The sequence below is a fragment of the Somniosus microcephalus genome, chromosome 11 (genome assembly GCF_052327205.1).
Source record: "Somniosus microcephalus isolate GS21.2 chromosome 11, FLI_Smic_1.0, whole genome shotgun sequence".
Taxonomy (NCBI): Eukaryota; Metazoa; Chordata; class Chondrichthyes; order Squaliformes; family Somniosidae; genus Somniosus; species Somniosus microcephalus.
The window spans coordinates 203,605,724-203,625,556 of NC_140997.1; the positions used below are offsets into that span (position 1 = coordinate 203,605,724).

Genomic DNA, 19,833 nt, shown 5'->3' on the forward strand with positions numbered 1-19,833 from the left:
GTCTGTAAGCCCTTCTGGCATAAGGCTGAAAGTCAGCGTTGGCACCCAATGCAGCCCCCATTATATGCTGGCAAACACTGAGCTCTCAATGAAGGCAAAGATAATTGCTAAGCTCTGGCCTGAGCCAAAAATACCTGTCCTAGTGTTGGTCCAAACCAGTAAGCTCTCCTCCTTGGTCTCTCTCCAAAAAACCGTTGCACAAGAGTGAATGCTGCAAAATGGCTGGCCTTTATAGTGCAGGGTAAGTGCCCTGTAATTAGCACTCCCCGCGGCCCGCCTCGGCTGTGTACCGTTCCACTTCACAGTCGTTAGGGCCGCCCGGCACACAATGGCCCGGCGTAAGTGAAGTTCCGGTTCGGGGCGCACAAAGGGCGTTGCACTAGTAAATGACGTCATGATCTGCGCACGCAGCAGGGCGCGCGCTAAGACTTTGCGCCGGCGCTAAATGTGTACTGAAGTTGGGGCGAGGCGCAGATCGCGCTGCGCCCGGGCGCTAAGCGCCTAGCGCTCGAGATCTACTCCTTCTAAGGCGCTAACGGCTGGCGCGCCCAACTGAATTTCTAGGCCAAGGTCTAATACCTTGCCTAAATAGCCATTCATCAAACGTGAGTTTAGACATTGAGGCTTAAGATTCCACATCTCCAAACCCCACCCCACACCACACTGGGGCAGGTTGAGGGAAAAAACTGCTCAGGGAAGTGCTCAGCCATCTTAGTGCTGCTTTCTGGGCCGGTCCTGTTGAGGCACACAATGCCCAACTATATCAGCATGCATGTGATGAGTTCATGCAAATGAAGGAAACACGACCTCCACCATGTTTCCCACGTTGGGGCCAACATTTAGGTCCCGGCATCTGTAGTGTATGTAACTGTTCTACCTTTAAGAGAACTATTGTATGTAACCGTCCACCTTTAAGAGAACTATTTTAGGTGTGGCACTACTTTATCTTGGCTGCTGTATACTGTAATACCGACGGTGACCACACCGGTATATAAGTGCTGTGTCAGGATTTATTGGGCAGATTCGCCCTGACCTTCGAATAGTAAAGTCCTGTTAAAAGTTACTCTTGTAATCTGTGTATTAATTCGCCATAATACCTACAGACTTTACAGTGGCGACGAGTTCGATCTTACCCTGCGGCAACAATACTTCCGAAGCAGTTAACGAGCGTCGAGAAGAGGCACCCGCCCTCGTCGTTCTGCTGAGAGAAAACTCGAGTCTGCAGAGCAAGGAAGAAAGAAGAATTCAGACACGAAGCCTTCCATCAGCAACAGGCACTGATTGTCCCTTCTGCCACGGTGGTGAGTGAGCCGATCAGCACGAGAAGCAAGTCGGCCACGGTGACTGTGAGTAAAGGGAAAATAAAAAAATAAACGGAGGGTAAGGGCGGTGAACTCGACCACGGTCGGGGGGAAAGGAGCTGGACAGAAGTTGGGCCCAGAGGCGCTGAGACTGGGGCAGCGTGGAGCACGGAAGCCGCGGTACAAGCGGGCTGGGAGACGCAACGGCATCGTGAGACAGCTAGACCGCGACTGGCGAAAAAGGCCGGGCAGCGACCGAGGCCACGAAGCGCTGCGACCGGGATCGTAAGGCGCGGGAAGATATAAAAATAAATAAATCGCGGAGAACTCAGCCGCAGCCGGGGAGGAAAGCGCTGGACTGCAAGAGGGCTGGGAGGCGCGATTGGAAGCCGCTGAGGGAGAGACAGAGCCCGAGCGAGCGGGAGAGACAGAGCCCGAGCGAGGGAGACTGAGCGAGATCCAGCCCAGCGGCTGAAACTGTTCGCCGTCAACGGGTTGTACCCAGCGCCGGTTGCCCTGCCAAGAAAAGGGAACAAGGAACGCACTGAAGCCGACGCGCAGGCTGCGAACCCCGAAAGCCAGCGGTCGTCGCCCGAGGGAAAAGCTTACCCCTCCCGCCAGGGGAAGAAACGCGGGAAGCCGCCAGTAGTCGGGGAAGAAGACAGAAGCGGGAAACCGCCATTTTGAAAGTGGGCGGGGAAAGAAGACAAGCGCGGGAAACCGCCATTTTGAAAAAAAAAAAGTTAAAGAAATATTTCGTTGTTGTTTCTCAGGAAGAGTGTGAAGATGCCTAAGCGTAGTAACATCAACGGTTTCGATTCCGATGTGGAAGATTGGGCCACGTATGTAGAACGCATCGAGATATATTGTAAGGTCAATAAGATAGCAAATTATGACAAAGCTCTAACCTTACTAAACTCAATGGGTGCGAAGACATACGGGTTATTGAAGCATCTTCTATCACCAGCTAAACCGGTGGATCAGTCTTTCGCTTATATTGTTGCTGTCCTGAAGGATCATTTGAACCCCGCACCGCTGATGTTAGCGGAACGATTTAAATTTTACGTGAGAACGCAACTAAAAGAGGAAAACAACGCAGAGTACCTGGTTGAACTGCGTAGACTAGCAAAATACTGCCAGTTTGGGGTAAATCTGTCAGAGGCACTGAGAGACAAGTTCGTGTGCGGAATGTCGAAGGAAGGAATACAAAAACGACTGCTCGAAGAGAACGATCTTACGCTTGAGAAGGCTGTCCTTATTGCAGCATCGCACGAAGCCGCAGCGAGAGGCACAGCGGAAATGCAGCGGAAGACAGCGGTACTCAGTATGGATCAAATGACTTCGGGTACAACTAAATGTTATCGTTGTGGGAAGACAACACACGATCAGAACCAATGCTGGTTTAAAAACCAGGAATGTAGGAAATGTGGCAAGCCTGGTCACATAGCTAAAGTATGCCGGTCAGGAAAGAAGACCAGCAATAATAAGTCACCGCAGAAGAAGTACAGAAAGGTACATAAGGTGACTGGGAAGAGTACAGATGAACAGAATTCAGATTCAGACTCCAACAGCAAGGAACTGGGTAGTCTGAGGATTCACAATGTGAGTAAAGAAGCTGACCGACAAACTATCTGGGTCACACTACAGATTGCAAAAGTCCAAGTGAAAATGGAAGTGGACACTGGATCGGCGTTGACGGTCATGAATAAGCAAGATTACAAAAAGTTGTTCAAACATATTCCCCTACGGGATATGGAGATAGTATTGCAGACATACACGGGGCATAAAGTATACCCCATCGGAAAGATAAAAGTCAAGGTGAGACACAAGGGCAAAGATCACCGAGGAATGGACATGTATGTGCTACCCGAGGGAGGTCCACCACTTCTGGGACGGGAGTGGATCAGGAAAATAAAGATAGACTGGCACTCACTAAACACAATGACGGTAGATTCCGGAAAGGAAGATGTCAAACCTGAACGGTTGTCCAAAATATTGGACGAAGCTAAAGAAGTATTTCAGCAAGGACTGGGAACACTGAGAGGAATTAAGGCAAAAATCAAGATTGCAGAACATGCAAGCCCAAAATTTTTCAAAGCCAGATCGGTACCTTACGCGATACGACCTGCTGTGGAGGCAGAACTGGAAGAGCTTGAACGTTCAGGGGTACTGTCTAAGGTGGACTGGAGTGAGTGGGCCACGCCCATTGTTCCCGTCATGAAGTCTTCATCAAGTAACAAGCCAGGGGGACCGGGAAAGGTCCGCATCTGCGGAGACTTCAAGATCACAGTTAATCCGGTGCTTCACACGGTACAATACCCACTTCCGCAGATTGAGGATATCTTTGCTTCATTGTCTGGCGGGAAACACTTCACCAAGATAGACCTGGCACAAGCATACTTACAAATGGAAGTCGAGGAAGAGTCGCGCCAGTATCTCACAATCAACACACACAGAGGCTTGTATCGTTATAATAGACTGGTTTTTGGAGTAGCTTCGGCTCCAGCAATTTGGCAGAGGGCCATGGAGCAGGTCTTACAGGGGATTCCAAGCACTCAGTGTTACTTGGACAATATCCTGATTACAGGAGGACGAGGAGGAACACCTCGCAAATTTGAAACTGGTGCTCACCAGGTTGAAGGAATATGGCCTTCGAGTTAATCGCCAGAAATGTGAGTTCTTCCAGAAACGGATCTCGTACTGCGGTCATGTCATTGACCAAGAGGGGCTGCACAAGTCACCTGACAAGATAGAAGCTGTCGTGAAGGCCCCCGCTCCAGAAAATGTATCACAGTTGAGATCGTTTCTGGGGTTGATTAATTATTACCACAAGTTTCTGCCAAATCTATCCACGGTGCTGCATCCGCTGAATGCTCTGTTGCGGAAAGAAGTACCATGGAAGTGGAGCGAGGACTGTAAGAAGGCCTTTCGCAGAAGCAAGGCGTTGATTACCTCTGAGGAAGTGTTGGCTCATTTCAACCCAACGTTACCTCTTCGTCTAGCTTGTGATGCTTCCCCTTATGGAATTGGAGCAGTACTTTCACACAAGTTACCAAATGGCTCGGAAAGGCCAGTCGCATTTGCGTCCCGATCATTGACCTCCGCTGAGCGAAATTATGCTCAGATAGATAGGGAGGCCCTCAGCCTTGTGTGGGGAGTAAAGAAATTCAATCATTACCTGCAGGGCAAGAAGTTCACATTACTGACAGACCACCAGCTGTTGGTGTCCATATTTAACCCTAACAAGGCCGTTTCCACTATGACAGCGCAAAGGCTACAGAGGTGGTCCGTGTTACTTGGGGCACACCAATATGACATCGAATACAAAAGGTCCAAACAGCATGGAAATGCTGATGGGTTATCGCGCCTACCATTGCCAGTAGTAGAAGAGGCGGCTACAGTGGACCCGGTAGAGATGTTCCACTCATCCATAGTGGAATGTCTACCAGTAACAAATTCGATGATCGAAAATGAAACAAGAAATGATCCGACTCTCTCACGAGTCTACGATTTAACGGTGGAGGGATGGCCAGCACATGGCGAACCAACGCTGCCCGCATTTTCGCAAAGAAAAGAACAGCTGTCAGTGTGCCGAGGAACCTTGATGTGTGGATGTAGAGTGGTGATTCCACCCAAACTTCAGCATAAGGTGCTAAAGGAGCTTCACGAGGGGCATCTGGGTGGAGTGAAAATGAAGAACCTAGCAAGAGCGTTTGTGTGGTGGCCAGGTATTGATGGAGACATCGAAGAAATAACCAAGAGCTGTCTAGGATGCCAGAAGGTCCAAAACGCGCCACCACAAGCTCCTCTGCATCCATGGGAGTGGCCCTCATCTCCTTGGCAAAGGGTACACGTCGACTTTGCTGGTCCATTTATGGACTCAATGTTTCTAATCGCGGTGGATGCACACTCCAAGTGGCCGGAGGTAATAAAGATGTCCTCCACCACCACGGAAAAAACCATCACAGTATTACGGACCATATTTGCCAGGAATGGGCTGCCGGAACAGATCTGTTCTGATAATGGACCGCAATTTGTGTCCGAAGAATTCAGGAAGTTCTTGAAAAGGAATGGGGTCAAGCACTACACGTCAGCCCCATACCATCCCGCCACCAATGGATTAGCTGAAAGGTTTGTCCAGACCTTCAAGAAGGCCATAAAGGCCATGGGTAATGAAGACATCAACCTACAACATAAGGTAGATAACTTCTTGTTGGCGTACAGGAATGCAACACATGCGGTCACAAACCAAACTCCCGCCATGATGTTTTTCAATAGAAGACTAAGATGCCGGCTGGATTTGATTAAGCCAAACGTCAGAAGGGACGTAGAGAACCGGCAATTTCAGGGCATGAATGAAAGGCCAACTAGATCCTTTCAGATAGGTCAACAAGTTTTGGCCCGGGACTACCGTACCGAGAAATGGCAGCCTGGAACTATTGGGAAAAGGCTAGGGCCGCTGATGTATACCGTGGACATTGGTGACAGCATCATAAGGCGACATGTTGACCAGATGATAGGGTCATCCACAAAGGACCAACCTACTCCACAACCTTACACGGCTAATGTTGAAGCAGAGATACCCAGAGAACCTACCTCCGATCTGGTAATACTAGAATCAGATGAACCTGACACTGTCCTTCAAGCCGAATCGACCTTGCCAGAAGAACCTACTACCCCGCCGAAAACTACTACACCACCGAGGCGTTATCCGGACAGAGTCAGGAAGCCTCCAGAGAGACTGAATCTGTGAACTGTTTTGCATAAGTTGTATATATGTTATGATGTTATGTTAATGGGGAATAAGTATGTTGTAAGCTAAAAAGGGAGGATTGTAGTGTATGTAACTGTTCTACCTTTAAGAGAACTATTGTATGTAACCGTCCACCTTTAAGAGAACTATTTTAGGTGTGGCACTACTTTATCTTGGCTGCTGTATACTGTAATACCGACGGTGACCACACCAGTGTATAAGTGCTGTGTCAGGATTTATTGGGCAGATTCGCCCTGACCTTCGAATAGTAAAGTCCTGTTAAAAGTTACTCTTGTAGTCTGTGTATTAATTCGCCATAATACCTACAGACTTTACAGCATCCAGGTGTCAGTGGAGGAGAAGAGGGAAAAGCACTCTCTGAGCGTGACTATACACTGGCTCCATCACAGCAATGTACAATTTTTAGCTGTTTTTTTTTTTTAACGGGCTGTCTCTGCTTTGACCAAGTCTCCGCTCCAAAACTGGCACAACCTGGGTGCGGAGACCAAGGAGCCCACCTCCCGTTTGTTAATGACTCTGGGAACAGAAATATGGTCAGGTACAAAAATAATCAAAAAGGCTAATGGAATGTTAGCTTTTATAACTACAGGACTAGAATGTAAAGAGGAGGAAGTTTTGCTACAGCTATACAAAGTCCTGGTTAGACCACACCTGGAGTACAGTGTACAGTTCTGGGCTCTGCACCTTAGAAAAGATATATTGGCCTTGGAAGGAGTGCAGCGCAGATTCACCAGGGTTCCAAAGGTTAGATTATGAGGAGAGGTTAAAGGGTAATTTGATTGAGTTTTTTAGGATTTTGAAAGGAATTGAGAGGGTAGATAGAGAGAAACATCTTCCGCTGGTGGGGGAGTCTTGGACAAGGGAACATAGCCTTAAAATCAGAGCCAGGCCATTCAGGAGAAAAGTTAGGAAACATCACGCAAAGGATGCTGGAAGTGCGGAATTCTCTCCAACAAAAAGCAGTAGATCCTGGCTCAACTAATAATTTTAAATCTGAGATCGATAGATTTTTGCTAGACAAGGGTATAAGACCGGAGCTGAGCGGCAGACCTGCGAGAGGCACAGAGTCAGCGAGAGGAGGATAAAAAGAGCGTGGAGAGGAGGCCTGGGACAGGAGCTGAGCGGCGGACCTGCGAAAGGCACAGAGTCAGCGAGAGGTTGATAAAAAGAGCGCGGAGAGGAGGCCTGGGACCGGAGCTGAGCGGCGGACCTGCGAGAGGCACAGAGTCAGCGAGAGGAGAGAGAGAAGTAAAATGTAATCGAAGTGTGACATCACCAGAAAGCAGGTAGGTGAGTACTTCTCTCTTTCTCGCTTTTTTCCAAATTAAATTTTTGTGGTTTATAGTTTCTAGGGTTTCTGGTGTGTAGCGGAGAGTGCTGGTAAACAAGGGCCCTTGAGTATATCATTTAATTATAGTGTTATTAGTGGTATTGATTTGATTTAATTTAATTTGAATTAATTAAAGGGTAAGTCATGGCAGCACAGCTCGGACCCGTGGCATGCTCCTCCTGCACTATGTGGGAAATCAGGGACACTTCCTGTGTCCCTGACGACCATGTGTGCGGGAAGTGTATCCCGCTGCAGCTACTGGCAGACCGCATTGCGGCGCTGGAGCTGCGAATGGATACATACTGGAGTATTCGCGATGCTGAGCACATCCTCGATAACACGTTTAGGGAGTTGGTCACACCGCAGGTAAAGGCTGCACAGGCAGGAAGGGAATGGGTGACCACCAGGCAGAGTAGTAGGTGCAGGCAGGTAGTGCAGGGGTCCCCTGTGGCCATCCCCCTTTCAAACAGATATACCACTTTGGATATTGTTGAGGGGGATAGCTTATCGGGGGAAGGCAGCAGCAGCCAACTTCCTGGCACCATAGGTGGTCCTGCTGCACAAGACGGGAGGAAAAAAAACGGGAGAGCTATAGTGATAGGGGGTTCTATTGTAAGGGGAATAGATAGGCGTTTCTGCGGCCGCAAATGAGACTCCAGGATGGTATGTTGCCTCCCTGGTGCAAGGGTCAAGGATGTATCGGAGCGGCTGCAGGGCATTCTGGAGGGGGAGGGTGAACAGCCAGTTGTCGTGCATATAGGTACCAACGATATAGGTAAAAAACGGGATGAGGTCCGAAAAGCTGAATATAGGGAGTTAGGAGGTAAATTAAAAAATAGGACCTCAAAGGTAGTAATCTCAGGATTGCTACCAGTGCCACATGCTAGTCAGAGTAGAAATAGAAGGATATTTCAAATGAATATGTGGCTAGAGGAATGGTGCAAGGGGGAGGGATTCAAATTCCTGGGACATTGGAACCGGTTCTGGGGGAGGTGGGATCAGTACAAACTGGACGGTTTGCACCTGGACGGGACCGGAACCGATGTCCTAGGGGGAGTGTTTGCTAGTGCTGTTGGGGAGGGTTTAAACTAAAATGGCAGGGGGTTGGGAACCTGTACAGGGAGACAGAAGGGAAGCAAGGATAGAAACAAAAGACAGGAAGGAGAAAAGCAAAAGTGGAAGGCAGAGAAATCAAGGGTGTAAATCAAACAGGGCCACAGTAAATAATAATTCTAAAAGGACTAAGAGTGTTAAAAAATCAAGCCTGAAGGCTTTGTGTCTTAATGCGAGGAACATTCGTAATAAGGTGGATGAATTAGCTGCACAAATAGATGTAAACGGATATGATATAATTGGGATTACGGAGACATGGCTCCAGGGTGGCCAAGTCTGGGAATTCAACATCCAGGAGTATTCAATATTCAGGAAAGACAAAAAAAAAGGAAAAGGAGGTGGGGTAGCATTGCTGGTTAAAGAGAAGATTAACACAATAGTAAGGAAGGATAATGGCCCAGTAATTCGGGTCCCAACGCGTGAGTAAGCATCGTGTACTCACGCGTGGGCCCGATGGAAGTGCCGGTTTTCAGCATGCACAGCGCATGCGCGGAAAACCGGCATTTTCTTTCCTCGGAACCAAGGGGTTCAGAGGTGGAACGCGTGTGCGCAGGAATCTGCGCGTGCGCGCTGAAATTCCTTTTTTTTACAGGGTTGCCCGTGCGATAAGGCCTCCAATTTTTACGTGAGAAAAAAGCAGACGTAAGTACTTAGTTTTAAAAGGTAAGTGGTCTATCAATTAAAGTTAGAATTTTTTTTCCACAGGTTTATTATTTTTAAAGACTTTACAGTAAGGTAAGTGTATTTTTAGACCCGATTTGTTAAAAAATTATTTTTTTCAAAAATTTGAATAATTGTTTAAATTAGTTTTTTACAGTTATTAATAGTTCATTTAATTAGTGGGATTTTTTTAAACTTTTATTTGAAGTTTAAGTACTTTTTTGGGCACCCGGAGTTTTCATGAGTTTGACAGTTCTTACTATCAAACTCATGAATGAACTTGTGCAACCTCCGATTGGTTGCCCAGTGCTCACGTGATCCCAGCCGGCTCATCAAACTAACTACGCCACTGGATCACGCAAGCACAGCGCGCCGGGAGCTGAACCGGGCCACTGACAGGAAATCCATGCAGGGCCATGCTTTAACTGTCGGCGCGCTATGTAAGTGTAGGTCGGGGGCTTGCACCCGCGGGAAGCCCCCGACACCAATTTCTGGGCCATTAGCTCTGATGATGTGGAATCTGTATGGGCAGAGCTGAAAAATACCAAGGGGCTGAAAACATGAGTGGTAGTTGTATACAGACCCCCAAACAGTAATGCTGAGTTTTGGAATGGCATTAAACGGGAAATTAGAGACGCATGCAATAAGGACACAGCAGTTATCATGGGTGACTTTAATCTACATATAGATTGGGCTAACCAAATTAGTAACAATACTGTGGAGGAGGAATTCCTAGAGTGTATACGGGTTGGTTTCCTGGACCAATATGTCGAGGAACCAAATAGAGATCAGGCCATCTTAGACTGGGTATTATGTAATGAGAAAGGATTAATTAGCAATCTTGTTGTGCGAGGCCCCTTGGGGAGGAGCGATCATAATATGATAGAATTCTTCATTAAAATGGAGAGTGAAGTAGTTGACTCAGAGACTAGGGTCCTGAATTTAAATAAAGGAAACTACGATGGTATGAGGCACGAGTTGGCTAGGATGGATTGGGGAATGTTACTTAAAGGGTTCACAGTGGATAGGCAATGGCAAACATTCAAAGACCGAATGGATGAACTACAGAATTTGCTCATCCCTGTTTGGCATAAAAATAAAACAAAAAAGGTGACTCAACCGTGGCTAACAAGGGAAATTAGGGATAGCATAAGATCCAAGGAGAGGACATATATTTTGGCCAGAAAAAGCAGCAAACCTGAGGATTGGGAGCACTTTAGGATTCAGCAAAGGAGGACAAAGGGATTAATTAAGAGGGGGAAAATAGATTATGAGAGTAAGCTTGCAGGGAACATAAAAACTGACTGTAAATAAAAGCTTCTATAGATATGTGAAGACAAAAAGATTGGTGAAGTCAAGCGTAGGTCCCTTGCAGTCAGAATCAGGGGAATTTATAATGGGGAACAAAGAAATGGCTGACCAATTAAATACAGGAAACTTTCGTTTAACCAGAGGTAGATAGAGAAAGCTCTATCTACCGGCAAAATTCAGGAGCCGTTTCCTATAAGTTTTTTTTACTTCTCGTTGCTTTTTTTTTTCCAGTCAGGCTCTGCAAAGTCTAGCTGAAGCTGTTGCTTAGCTACAGAGACGCTTTTCAGCTGCGGCCGACTGTTTTGAAGCTGTTGCTAAGCAACGGGGTTTGTTGATTCACACGGAGCTCAAAAGCTCCATATGTTTTAACATTAGCGCTGGTTTCTACGGCAGTTTTGATGGTACGGCACCAGCTTGGTCCCATCAGTGCCGGATACCAGAAAGTTTCCTGTACATACTTTGGTTCTGTCTTCACAAATAACCTTCCAGAGATGTCGGGGAACATAGCATCTAATGAGAGGGAGGAATTGAATGAAATCAGTATTTGTAGGGAAATGGTGTTAGGGAAATTGACGGGATTGAAGGTCGATAAAATCCCCAGGGCCTGATAATCTACATCCTAGGGTACTTAAGGAAGTGGCCTGAGAAATACTAGATGCATTGCTGGTCATCTTCCAAAATTCTATAGACTCTGGCACAATTCCCATGGATTGGAGGGTAGCTAATGTAACCCCACTATTTAAAAAAGGTGGTGGAGAGAAAACGGGGAATTATAGACCGGTAAGTCTGACATCAGTAGTGGGGAAAATGCAAGAGTCCATTATAAAAGATGTAATAGCAGAGCACTTGGAAAACAGTGACATGATCGGACAAAGTCAACATGGATTTACAAAAGGTAAATCATGCTTGACTAATCTACTGGAATTTTTTGAGGATGTAACTGATAGAATAGATAAGGAAGAACCAGTGGATGTGGCGTATTTCGACTTTCAGAAGGCTTTCGATAAGGTCCCGCATAAGAGATTAGCGTGCAAAGTTAAAGCACACGGGATTGGGGTTAAGGTACTGTCTTGGATAGAGAACTGGTTGGCAGACAGGAAGCAAAGAGTTGGAATAAACGGGTCTTTTTCCGAGTGGCAGGCAGTGACTAGTGGGATACTGCAGGGATCGGTGCTAGGACCCCAGCTATTCACAATATATATAAATGATCTAGACGAGGGAACTAGATGTAGTATCTCCAAGTTTGCAGACAACACAAAGCTGGGTGGGCGTGTTTGCTGTGAGGAGGATGCCGAGAAACTCCAGTATGATTTGGACAGGTTGGGTGATTGGGCAGATGCATGGCAAATGCAGGATAATGTGGATAAATGCGAGGTTATCCACTTCGGTGGCAAAAATAGAAGACAGATTATTATCTGAATGGCAATAGATTGGGAAAAGGGGAAGTGCAACGAGACCTGGGTGTCCTTGTGCACCAGTCGCTGAAGGTAAGCATGCAGGTGCAGCAGGTGATTAAGAAGGCAAATGGTATGTTGGCCTTCATAGCGAGAGGATTCGAGTACAGGAGCAAGGATGTCTTGCTGCAGTTGTATAGGGCCTTGGTGAGACCACACCTTGAGTATTGTGTGCAGTTTTGGTCACCTTATTTGAGGAAGGATGTTCTTGCCATGGAGAGAGTGCAGCGAAGATTCACCAGACTGATACCTGGGATGGCAGGAATGACGTATAAGGAGAGAGTGGGTCGATTAGGCTTATATTCGCTAGAGTTTAGAAGTATGAGAGGGGATCTCATTGAAACTTATAACATTCTAACAGGACTAGACAGACTAGATGCAGGAAGGATGTTCCTGCTGGCGGGGGAGTCCAGAACCAGGGGTCACAGTCTAAGGATAAGGGGTAAACCATTTAGGACTGAGATGAGGAGGAATTTCTTCACCCAGAGAGTGGTGAATCTGTGGAATTCTCTACCACACAAGGCAGTTGAGGCCAATTCATTAAATATATTCAAGGAGTTAGATATATTTCTTAAGGCTAAAGGGATCAAGGGATATGGGGAGAAAGCAGGGACACGATACTAAATTTGGATGATCAGCCTTGATCTCATTAAATGGCAGAACAGGCTCGAGGGGCTGAATGGCCAACTCCTGTTCCTATAGTCAATGGAAATAGAAATAGGGCGGTTTCTGTATTGGGTGGCCGATCTACAATGCCAGTTTTATGATGAGGCGACAAACTGAAAATCTACACCATTGACTTTGAAATAGTGCTGAGGAATAGTTGTGTATAAACACTTAACACATTTGTCTGAAATCACGCTGTCTACTAATTTAGCAGAGGCATTAACACATTTAAAATATATGGATTAGCCTCTCTTCCAAATTACTGGAGAGAGGAATTTAAGATAATCTGTCAAGCGTTTGGACACTAGTATCCTACAGACTAATTTGAAGGGCATTAAAAATTCTATTACAAAAATTAGCTATCTCATTTGTATACAAGTTGTTGTATCCGTGTGTTAATGGAGACACGGAATGCAGGAGTTGGTTTAACAGGTGTTTACTGAACAAAGTCTGGAGGTGAGCTAAAAGATACAAGACACTATACAGGCTTATATAGCCCGAGTGGCCACTACCGGCATTACAGTACACAGGGGCTCTTAAAGGCACATACACCACAATTCCTCCCCTTTTAGACAACCAGTACATAACCTTTTAAGTAATCATTAATTAACATGTTTACAAGAACAATAATCTACACATTTGCTGCAGTTAATCAATTATAAGTCAGTCTCTCTGGAGGCTTCCTGACTCGGTCCGGATAACGCCTCGGTGGTGTTGTAGTTTTCGGTGGTATAGTAGGTTCTTTTGGCAAGGTCGATTCGGCTTGAATGCCAGTGTCGGGTTCATCTGGTTCCAGTATCACCGGATCGGAGGTAGATACTATGGGTATCTCTGCTTCATCATTAGGCGTATAGAGTTGTGGTGTAGGTTGTCCCTTTTCGGATGACTCTATGATCTGGTCAGCATGGCGCCTTATTATGCTTTCTCCAATGTCCACGGTATACATCAGCGGTCCTAGTCGTGTGCAAATAGTTCCAGGCTGCCATTTCTCGGTACGGTAGTCCCGGGCCAAAACTTGTTGACCTATCTGGAAGGTTCTAGTTGGCCTTTCATTCATGCCTTGAAATTGCCGGTTCTCTACGTCCCTTCTGATGTTTGGCTTGATCAAATCCAGCTGGCATCTTAGTCTTCTATTGAAAAACATCATGGCGGGAGTTTGGTTTGTAACCACATGTGTTGCATTCCTGTATGCAAACAAGAAGTTATCTACCTTATGCTGTAGATTTATGTCTTCATTACCCATGGCCTTTATGGCCTTCTTGAAGGTCTGGACAAACCTTTCAGCCAATCCATTGGTGGAGGGATGGTATGGGGCGGACATGTAGTGCTTAACCCCATTGTTTTTTAAGAACTTCCTGAAGTCTTCGGACACAAATTGCGGTCCATTATCAGAACAGATCTGTTCAGGCAGCCCATTCCTGGCAAATATGGTCCTTAATACTGTGATGGTTTTTTCCGTGGTGGTGGAGGACATCTTTATTACCTCCGGCCACTTGGAGTGTGCATCAACCGCGATTAAGAACATTGAGTCCATAAATGGACCAGCAAAGTCGATGTGTACCCTTTGCCATGGAGATGAGGGCCACTCCCATGGATGTAGAGGGGCTTGTGGTGGGGCGTTTTGGACCTTTTGGCATCCTAGACAGCCCTTGGTCATTTCTTTGATGTCTCCATCGATACCTGGCCACCACACAAACGCTCTGGCTAGGTTCTTCATTTTCACTCCACCCAGATGCCCCTCGTGAAGCTCCTTTAGCACTTTATCCTGGAGTTTGGGTGGAATCACCACTCTGAATCCACACATCAAGGTTCCTTGGCATACTGACAGCTGTTCTCTTTGTGAGAATTCTGGCAACAGTGGTTCGCCATGTGCTGGCCATCCCTTTACTGTTAAGTCGTAGACTCGTGAGAGAGTCGGGTCATTTCTCGTTTCCTTTTCAATGGCAGAATTTGTTACTGGTAGACATTCCACTATGGTTGAGTGGAACATCTCCACTGGGTCCACTATAGCTGCCTCTTCTACCGTTGGCAACGATAGATGCGATAAACCGTCAGCATTTCCATGCTGTTTTGATCCTTTGTATTCTATGTCATATTGGTGTGCCCCTAGGAAAAGGGACCACCTCTGTAGCCTTTGCGCTGTCATAATGGGAACGCCCTTTTTAGGGTTGAATATGGAGACGAGGGGTTGATGGTCAGTCAACAAGGTAAATTTTTGTCCGTGTAGGTAATGGTTGAATTTCTTCACTCCCCATACCAGGCTGAGTGCTTCCCTGTCGATCTGGGCATAGTTACGCTCAGCTGAGTTCAATGAGCATGACGCAAAAGCTATCGGCCGCTCCGAGCCATCAGGGAATCTATGCGATAATACCGCTCCTACGCCGTAAGGGGATGCATCGCACGCCAGTCTGATTGGCAGTGATGGGTTGTAATGAGCCAAAACTTCCTTGGACGTGATTAAGCCTTTGCATTTATGGAAGGCACTTTTACAGTCTTCGCTCCCTTTCCAAATTACTCCCGTTTGTAGCAGTTCGTTAAGAGGGTGCAGAACAGTTGACAAGTTCGGTAAAAATTTATGATAGTAATTTATCAATCCCAGGAACGACCTTAATTGTGAGACATTTTCAGGTGCTGGGGCTTTTATGACCGCTTCAATTTTTTCAGGTGACTTATGCAACCCTTCTTCATTAATTATGTGGCCACAATATGATATTTGTTTCTGGAAAAATTCGCACTTGGGGCGATTTGCTCGTAGGCCCCGTTCTCTCAGCCTAGTGAGCACCTGCTCCAAATTGGCAAGGTGCTCATTGTCGTTTTTTCCTGTTACAAGGATGTCGTCTAGGTAGCATTGAGTCCCCGGAATCCCTTGCAGGACTTGCTCCATAGCTCTTTGCCAGATAGCTGGAGCTGATGCTACTCCGAAAACCAGTCGATTGTACTGGTACAGCCCTTTGTGTGTGTTTATCGTGAGATACTTTTTAGAGGCCTCCTCAACCTCCATCTGTAGATATGCCAGTGCCAAGTCAATTTTGGTGAAACGTTTCCCTCCGGATAGTGAGGCGAAAATATCTTCTATCCTCGGAAGAGGATACTGTACCGTGTGAAGGACCGGGTTTACAGTCACCTTGAAGTCCCCACAGATGCGAATTTTTCTCTGTTCTTCAGATTTATCATTATTCAACGCTTTCTTCATGACCGGGACGATGGGTGTTGCCCACTCGCTCCAATCTATCTTGGATAACACGCCTGCCTTTTCCAAATTCTCCAGCTCTGCCTCGACTGCTGGACGAATTGCGTATGGCACCGGCCTTGCCTTAAAAAACTTGGGAATTGCCGCATCTTCCACTTTTATTGAGGCGGTGACGCCTTTCAAGGTTCCTAGTTCCTGTTGAAACACTTCTTTGGCGTTGGCCAAGATGTCTTTTAATCGTTCAGGTATGATGCCATCATCATTTTTTTTCTTACTGGTCACCGTCAGTGCCTGAATGGAGTGCCAGTCTAAACGTATCTTCCTGATCCATTCACGTCCCAACAGCGGTGGACCACTGTGATAAAAATAATAACTTCCGGGAAGTTATGTCATCACTTCCTGTGAACTGTGAACTATGAACTGTGTACATACCTCACTTCCTGTCATGTCACTTCCTGTTGGACTGGTATAAATACTGGTCTGTTCAGTATTGTAAGGGGCTTCTACCAGAGGTATGGTAAAGACCTCTCTTGTATATAGTGTGTTTATAAGTTACTTAAAGCTTACTTTCAAGTTACTTGATGGTAAGTCTCCTTTTTCTTACATCAATTTAAGTAACTTAGTATTTACACTGACAAGTACTTCAGACAAACTCGGAAGCTAAGGATCCAGGGAACCACCCATCATGGAGAAAATCCTTAGACCTATTCGTCTGGACTTGGACCCGAATACACCAGCAGCTGGCAGGGTATGGAAGCATTGGTATCGTACTTTTGAGAATTTTCTGGATGAATGTAAAGTGGATGCTCCTGCTAAATTGAAGATACTTGTCAATTATGTGACCCCAAAAGTGTTCGAATATGTTGATGAATGGGATAATTACGAAGAGGTGATTCGGGCACTTAAGAAACTGTATGCGAAGACCCCAAATGAGGTCTATGCTAGACATCTACTGGCCACAGCCCGACAAGGGCCAGGGGAATCAATTGACGAATTCCTGCAAGAACTTCGCAGGCTCAGCGTAGATTGTAACTTTCAGGCAGCCTCAGCTGAGCTGTACCGCCAAGAAATGATTCGTGATGCTTTCATCTGCGGGATTGCCTCTCCATTTATACGCCAGCGTCTACTAGAAAGTAAAACACTTGAGCTACAAAAAGCTTTTGACCTAGCTTGTTCACTGGATTTGGCAAAGAGAAATGCAGACCTCTATCAGCTGCCCAGATCTCGATCTGCTGCTGTAGCTGCAACCAGACAATTCAAGCGGTCTCAGGTGAACCCTATCATGGGGGAATCTAATTCTGATAATTCTGATGAAGAAGAGGAGGACGACCCCACTTTAGCAGCCTCTTGGCAATCTAGGAAGGAATGCTTCTTTTGTGGAGATGCTTTTCACCCTAGGAAAACCTGCCCTGCTCGCAATGCAATCTGCAGTTATTGCGGGAAAAAAGGACACTTTGCTAAAGTTTGCCTATCAAGGGCCTCTACGAGGGCCAATCCAGCTAAGGCCTACCGAACTGCCCCAATTAGGGCCTATCAAGATGCTCCAGCTAGGACCTATCAAGCTTCCTCTCGAGCTCTCTCCCGAAGAAGCACACCGAGAGTTTCAGCCACTCTCTGTGCAACAACACCAATTACAGCTGCTTGCCCACAGAACCTGTCTCAAGCAGCCACAAAAATTTCAATTAAAGGGCATACCTTAGATGCCTTAATTGACTCAGGAAGTACTGATAGTTTCATTAAGGAACAGATTGTTGCGAAATTGAAACTACATGTCTTCCCATCGGACCAGGCAATTGCGATGGCCCAGTCATCACTTAATACCAGAATCTCCGGCTTTTGTGTTGTTGATATGACACTTCATGGTCGTATGTATCCCTCCACCCGACTTTCAGTGCTCAAGGACTTATGTAGTGATCTCCTCTTAGGGTTGGACTTCCAAAAACAGCATAAGAAACTCACCATTGAGTTTGGTGGATCCAAACCCGGACTTACTATTTCTAATATACCGTCTAAATTACCATTTTGTGCATTGTCAGCAGCTTCACTTGATGAACCCTCATTATTTGCCAGTATTCCGCCTCAATGCCAACCGATAATAACGAAATCGCGGCGCTTTAATCAGGAAGACCAATCTTTTATTGCGGCTGAAATCTCTCGACTTCTAGCAGAGGATATCATTGAACCATGTTCGTCGCCCTGGCGGGCTCAAGTCGTCATTGTCAAGAACCCTCTAAAACCTCACAAACGGCGACTATGCATCGATTATTCGCAAACCATCAATCAATATACCGACTTGGACGCCTACCCATTGCCACGCATTGATGATATGGTTAATAAACTGGCCGAATACAAAGTGTTCTCAACTTACGATTTAAAAAGTGCCTATCATCAGTTACCCTTGAAGGTCTCAGATAAGCAGTACACAGCCTTTGAGGCTAATGGACGGCTGTACCAATTTCGTCGCCTCCCATTCGGGGTTACTAATGGAGTGGCTGTCTTTCAACGGGCAATGGATGGCCTGGTTAAGCAGGAAAACCTAAGGGACACTTTTCCCTATCTTGATAACATTACCATTGCAGGTCACGATCAACAGGAACACAACTCCAACCTCCAAAAATTTCGGGATGCCCTCCATCACCGTAATTTGACCCTGAATGAATCCAAATCTGTTGAGTCGCAACCGACCATCAACATCCTTGGCTACTGCGTAGGCAATGGTATCATTAAGCCAGACCCAGAAAGACTTCGCCCGCTCCAAGAGCTCCCGTCACCTAAGAATCCGGCTTCTTTACGTCGGGCTCTCGGTCTGTTTGCATACTACGCTAAATGGATTCCTCATTTTTCGGACAAAATCCAACCCTTGCTGCATGCTAGATCATTTCCACTGGGAACAGCGGCTGTTGCAGCCTTTAACCTTCTCAAAAAACAGTTGGAGAAAGCGGCTCTTCACTCCATTGATGAGAATCTCCCTTTCGTGGTTGAATGTGATGCCTCGGAGGTGGCAATCTCGGCTACTCTGAATCAGGAAGGTCGTCCTGTAGCATTTATGTCCAGGACCTTACAAGGTGCCGAGCTACATTATCCTCCGGTTGAGAAAGAAGCCACAGCCATCATAGAGGCAGTACGGAAGTGGAACCATTTTCTAGCTCGCCAGCACTTTACATTGATCACGGACCAACGATCAGTCGCCTTCATGCTCGATAATCGAAAACGAACCAAAATTAAGAATAATAAAATACAACTTTGGAGGATGGAACTGGCCTCTTTTGGTTATACCATTCTCTATCGGCCTGGCAAGGAGAATGTGGCCCCGGACACCCTCACACGGGCATTCTGCTCCACTATGTCATCCTCCACTCTCATGGATGTCCACAATGGTTTGTGTCATCCTGGCGTTACGCGCATGCTACATTTCGTACGATCACGGAATCTCCCTTTTTCCACTGGAGATGTAAAGAAAATATGCTCAGAATGCCGGCTTTGTGCGGAATTAAAACCTCAGTTCTTCCGCCCCTCAGATGGTATACTCATACATGCAACCCAACCGATGCAACGACTTAGCATCGATTTTAAGGGCCCAGTGCCCTCTTCAACTCGGAACACATATTTGCTCACCATGATCGACGAATATTCACGTTTTCCGTTTGCCTTCCCCTGCTCCAGTATGCTGGCGTCCACAGTAATCTGCTGCCTTGAGCAGGTATTTTCTCTCTGTGGCATGCCGGCTTATATTCACTCAGATCGGGGTCCATCCTTTATGTCAAGGGAACTCAAGGACTACCTCTCAGAACGGGGAATTGCTACAAGCAAAACAACACCATACCATCCCATCGGAAATGGGCAGGTAGAGAGGTATAACGGTATCATCTGGAATTCCGTACGTCTCGCTTTAAGATCTCGGGGCCTACCAGACCAGCAATGGGAAACAGTGCTTCCGGATGCATTGCACTCTATACGGTCCCTGCTTTCTACAGCCACAAATACTACACCTCATGAGCGGTTCTTTGGATTCCAGCGTCGCTCATCTCATGGGA

General features: G+C 46.5%; 1 protein-coding gene across 2 annotated transcripts in view; it reads right to left on the reverse strand.

Annotated features, from left to right (window-relative positions):
• cfap92 (cilia and flagella associated protein 92 (putative)) overlaps positions 1-19,833 on the reverse strand; it is a 209,436-nt gene that overhangs the window by 35,840 nt on the left and 153,763 nt on the right. Inside the window, exon 16 of one of the 2 annotated variants that reach the window (XM_086001722.1) lies at positions 1,134-1,219. The exons of the other annotated variant lie outside the window; for it this stretch is intronic. Within the exon in view, the coding sequence (XP_085857848.1) occupies positions 1,161-1,219 (59 nt within the window). The 3' untranslated portion in view covers positions 1,134-1,160. The remainder of the gene's footprint in view (positions 1-1,133; positions 1,220-19,833) is intronic. 2 annotated transcript variants of the gene reach the window in all.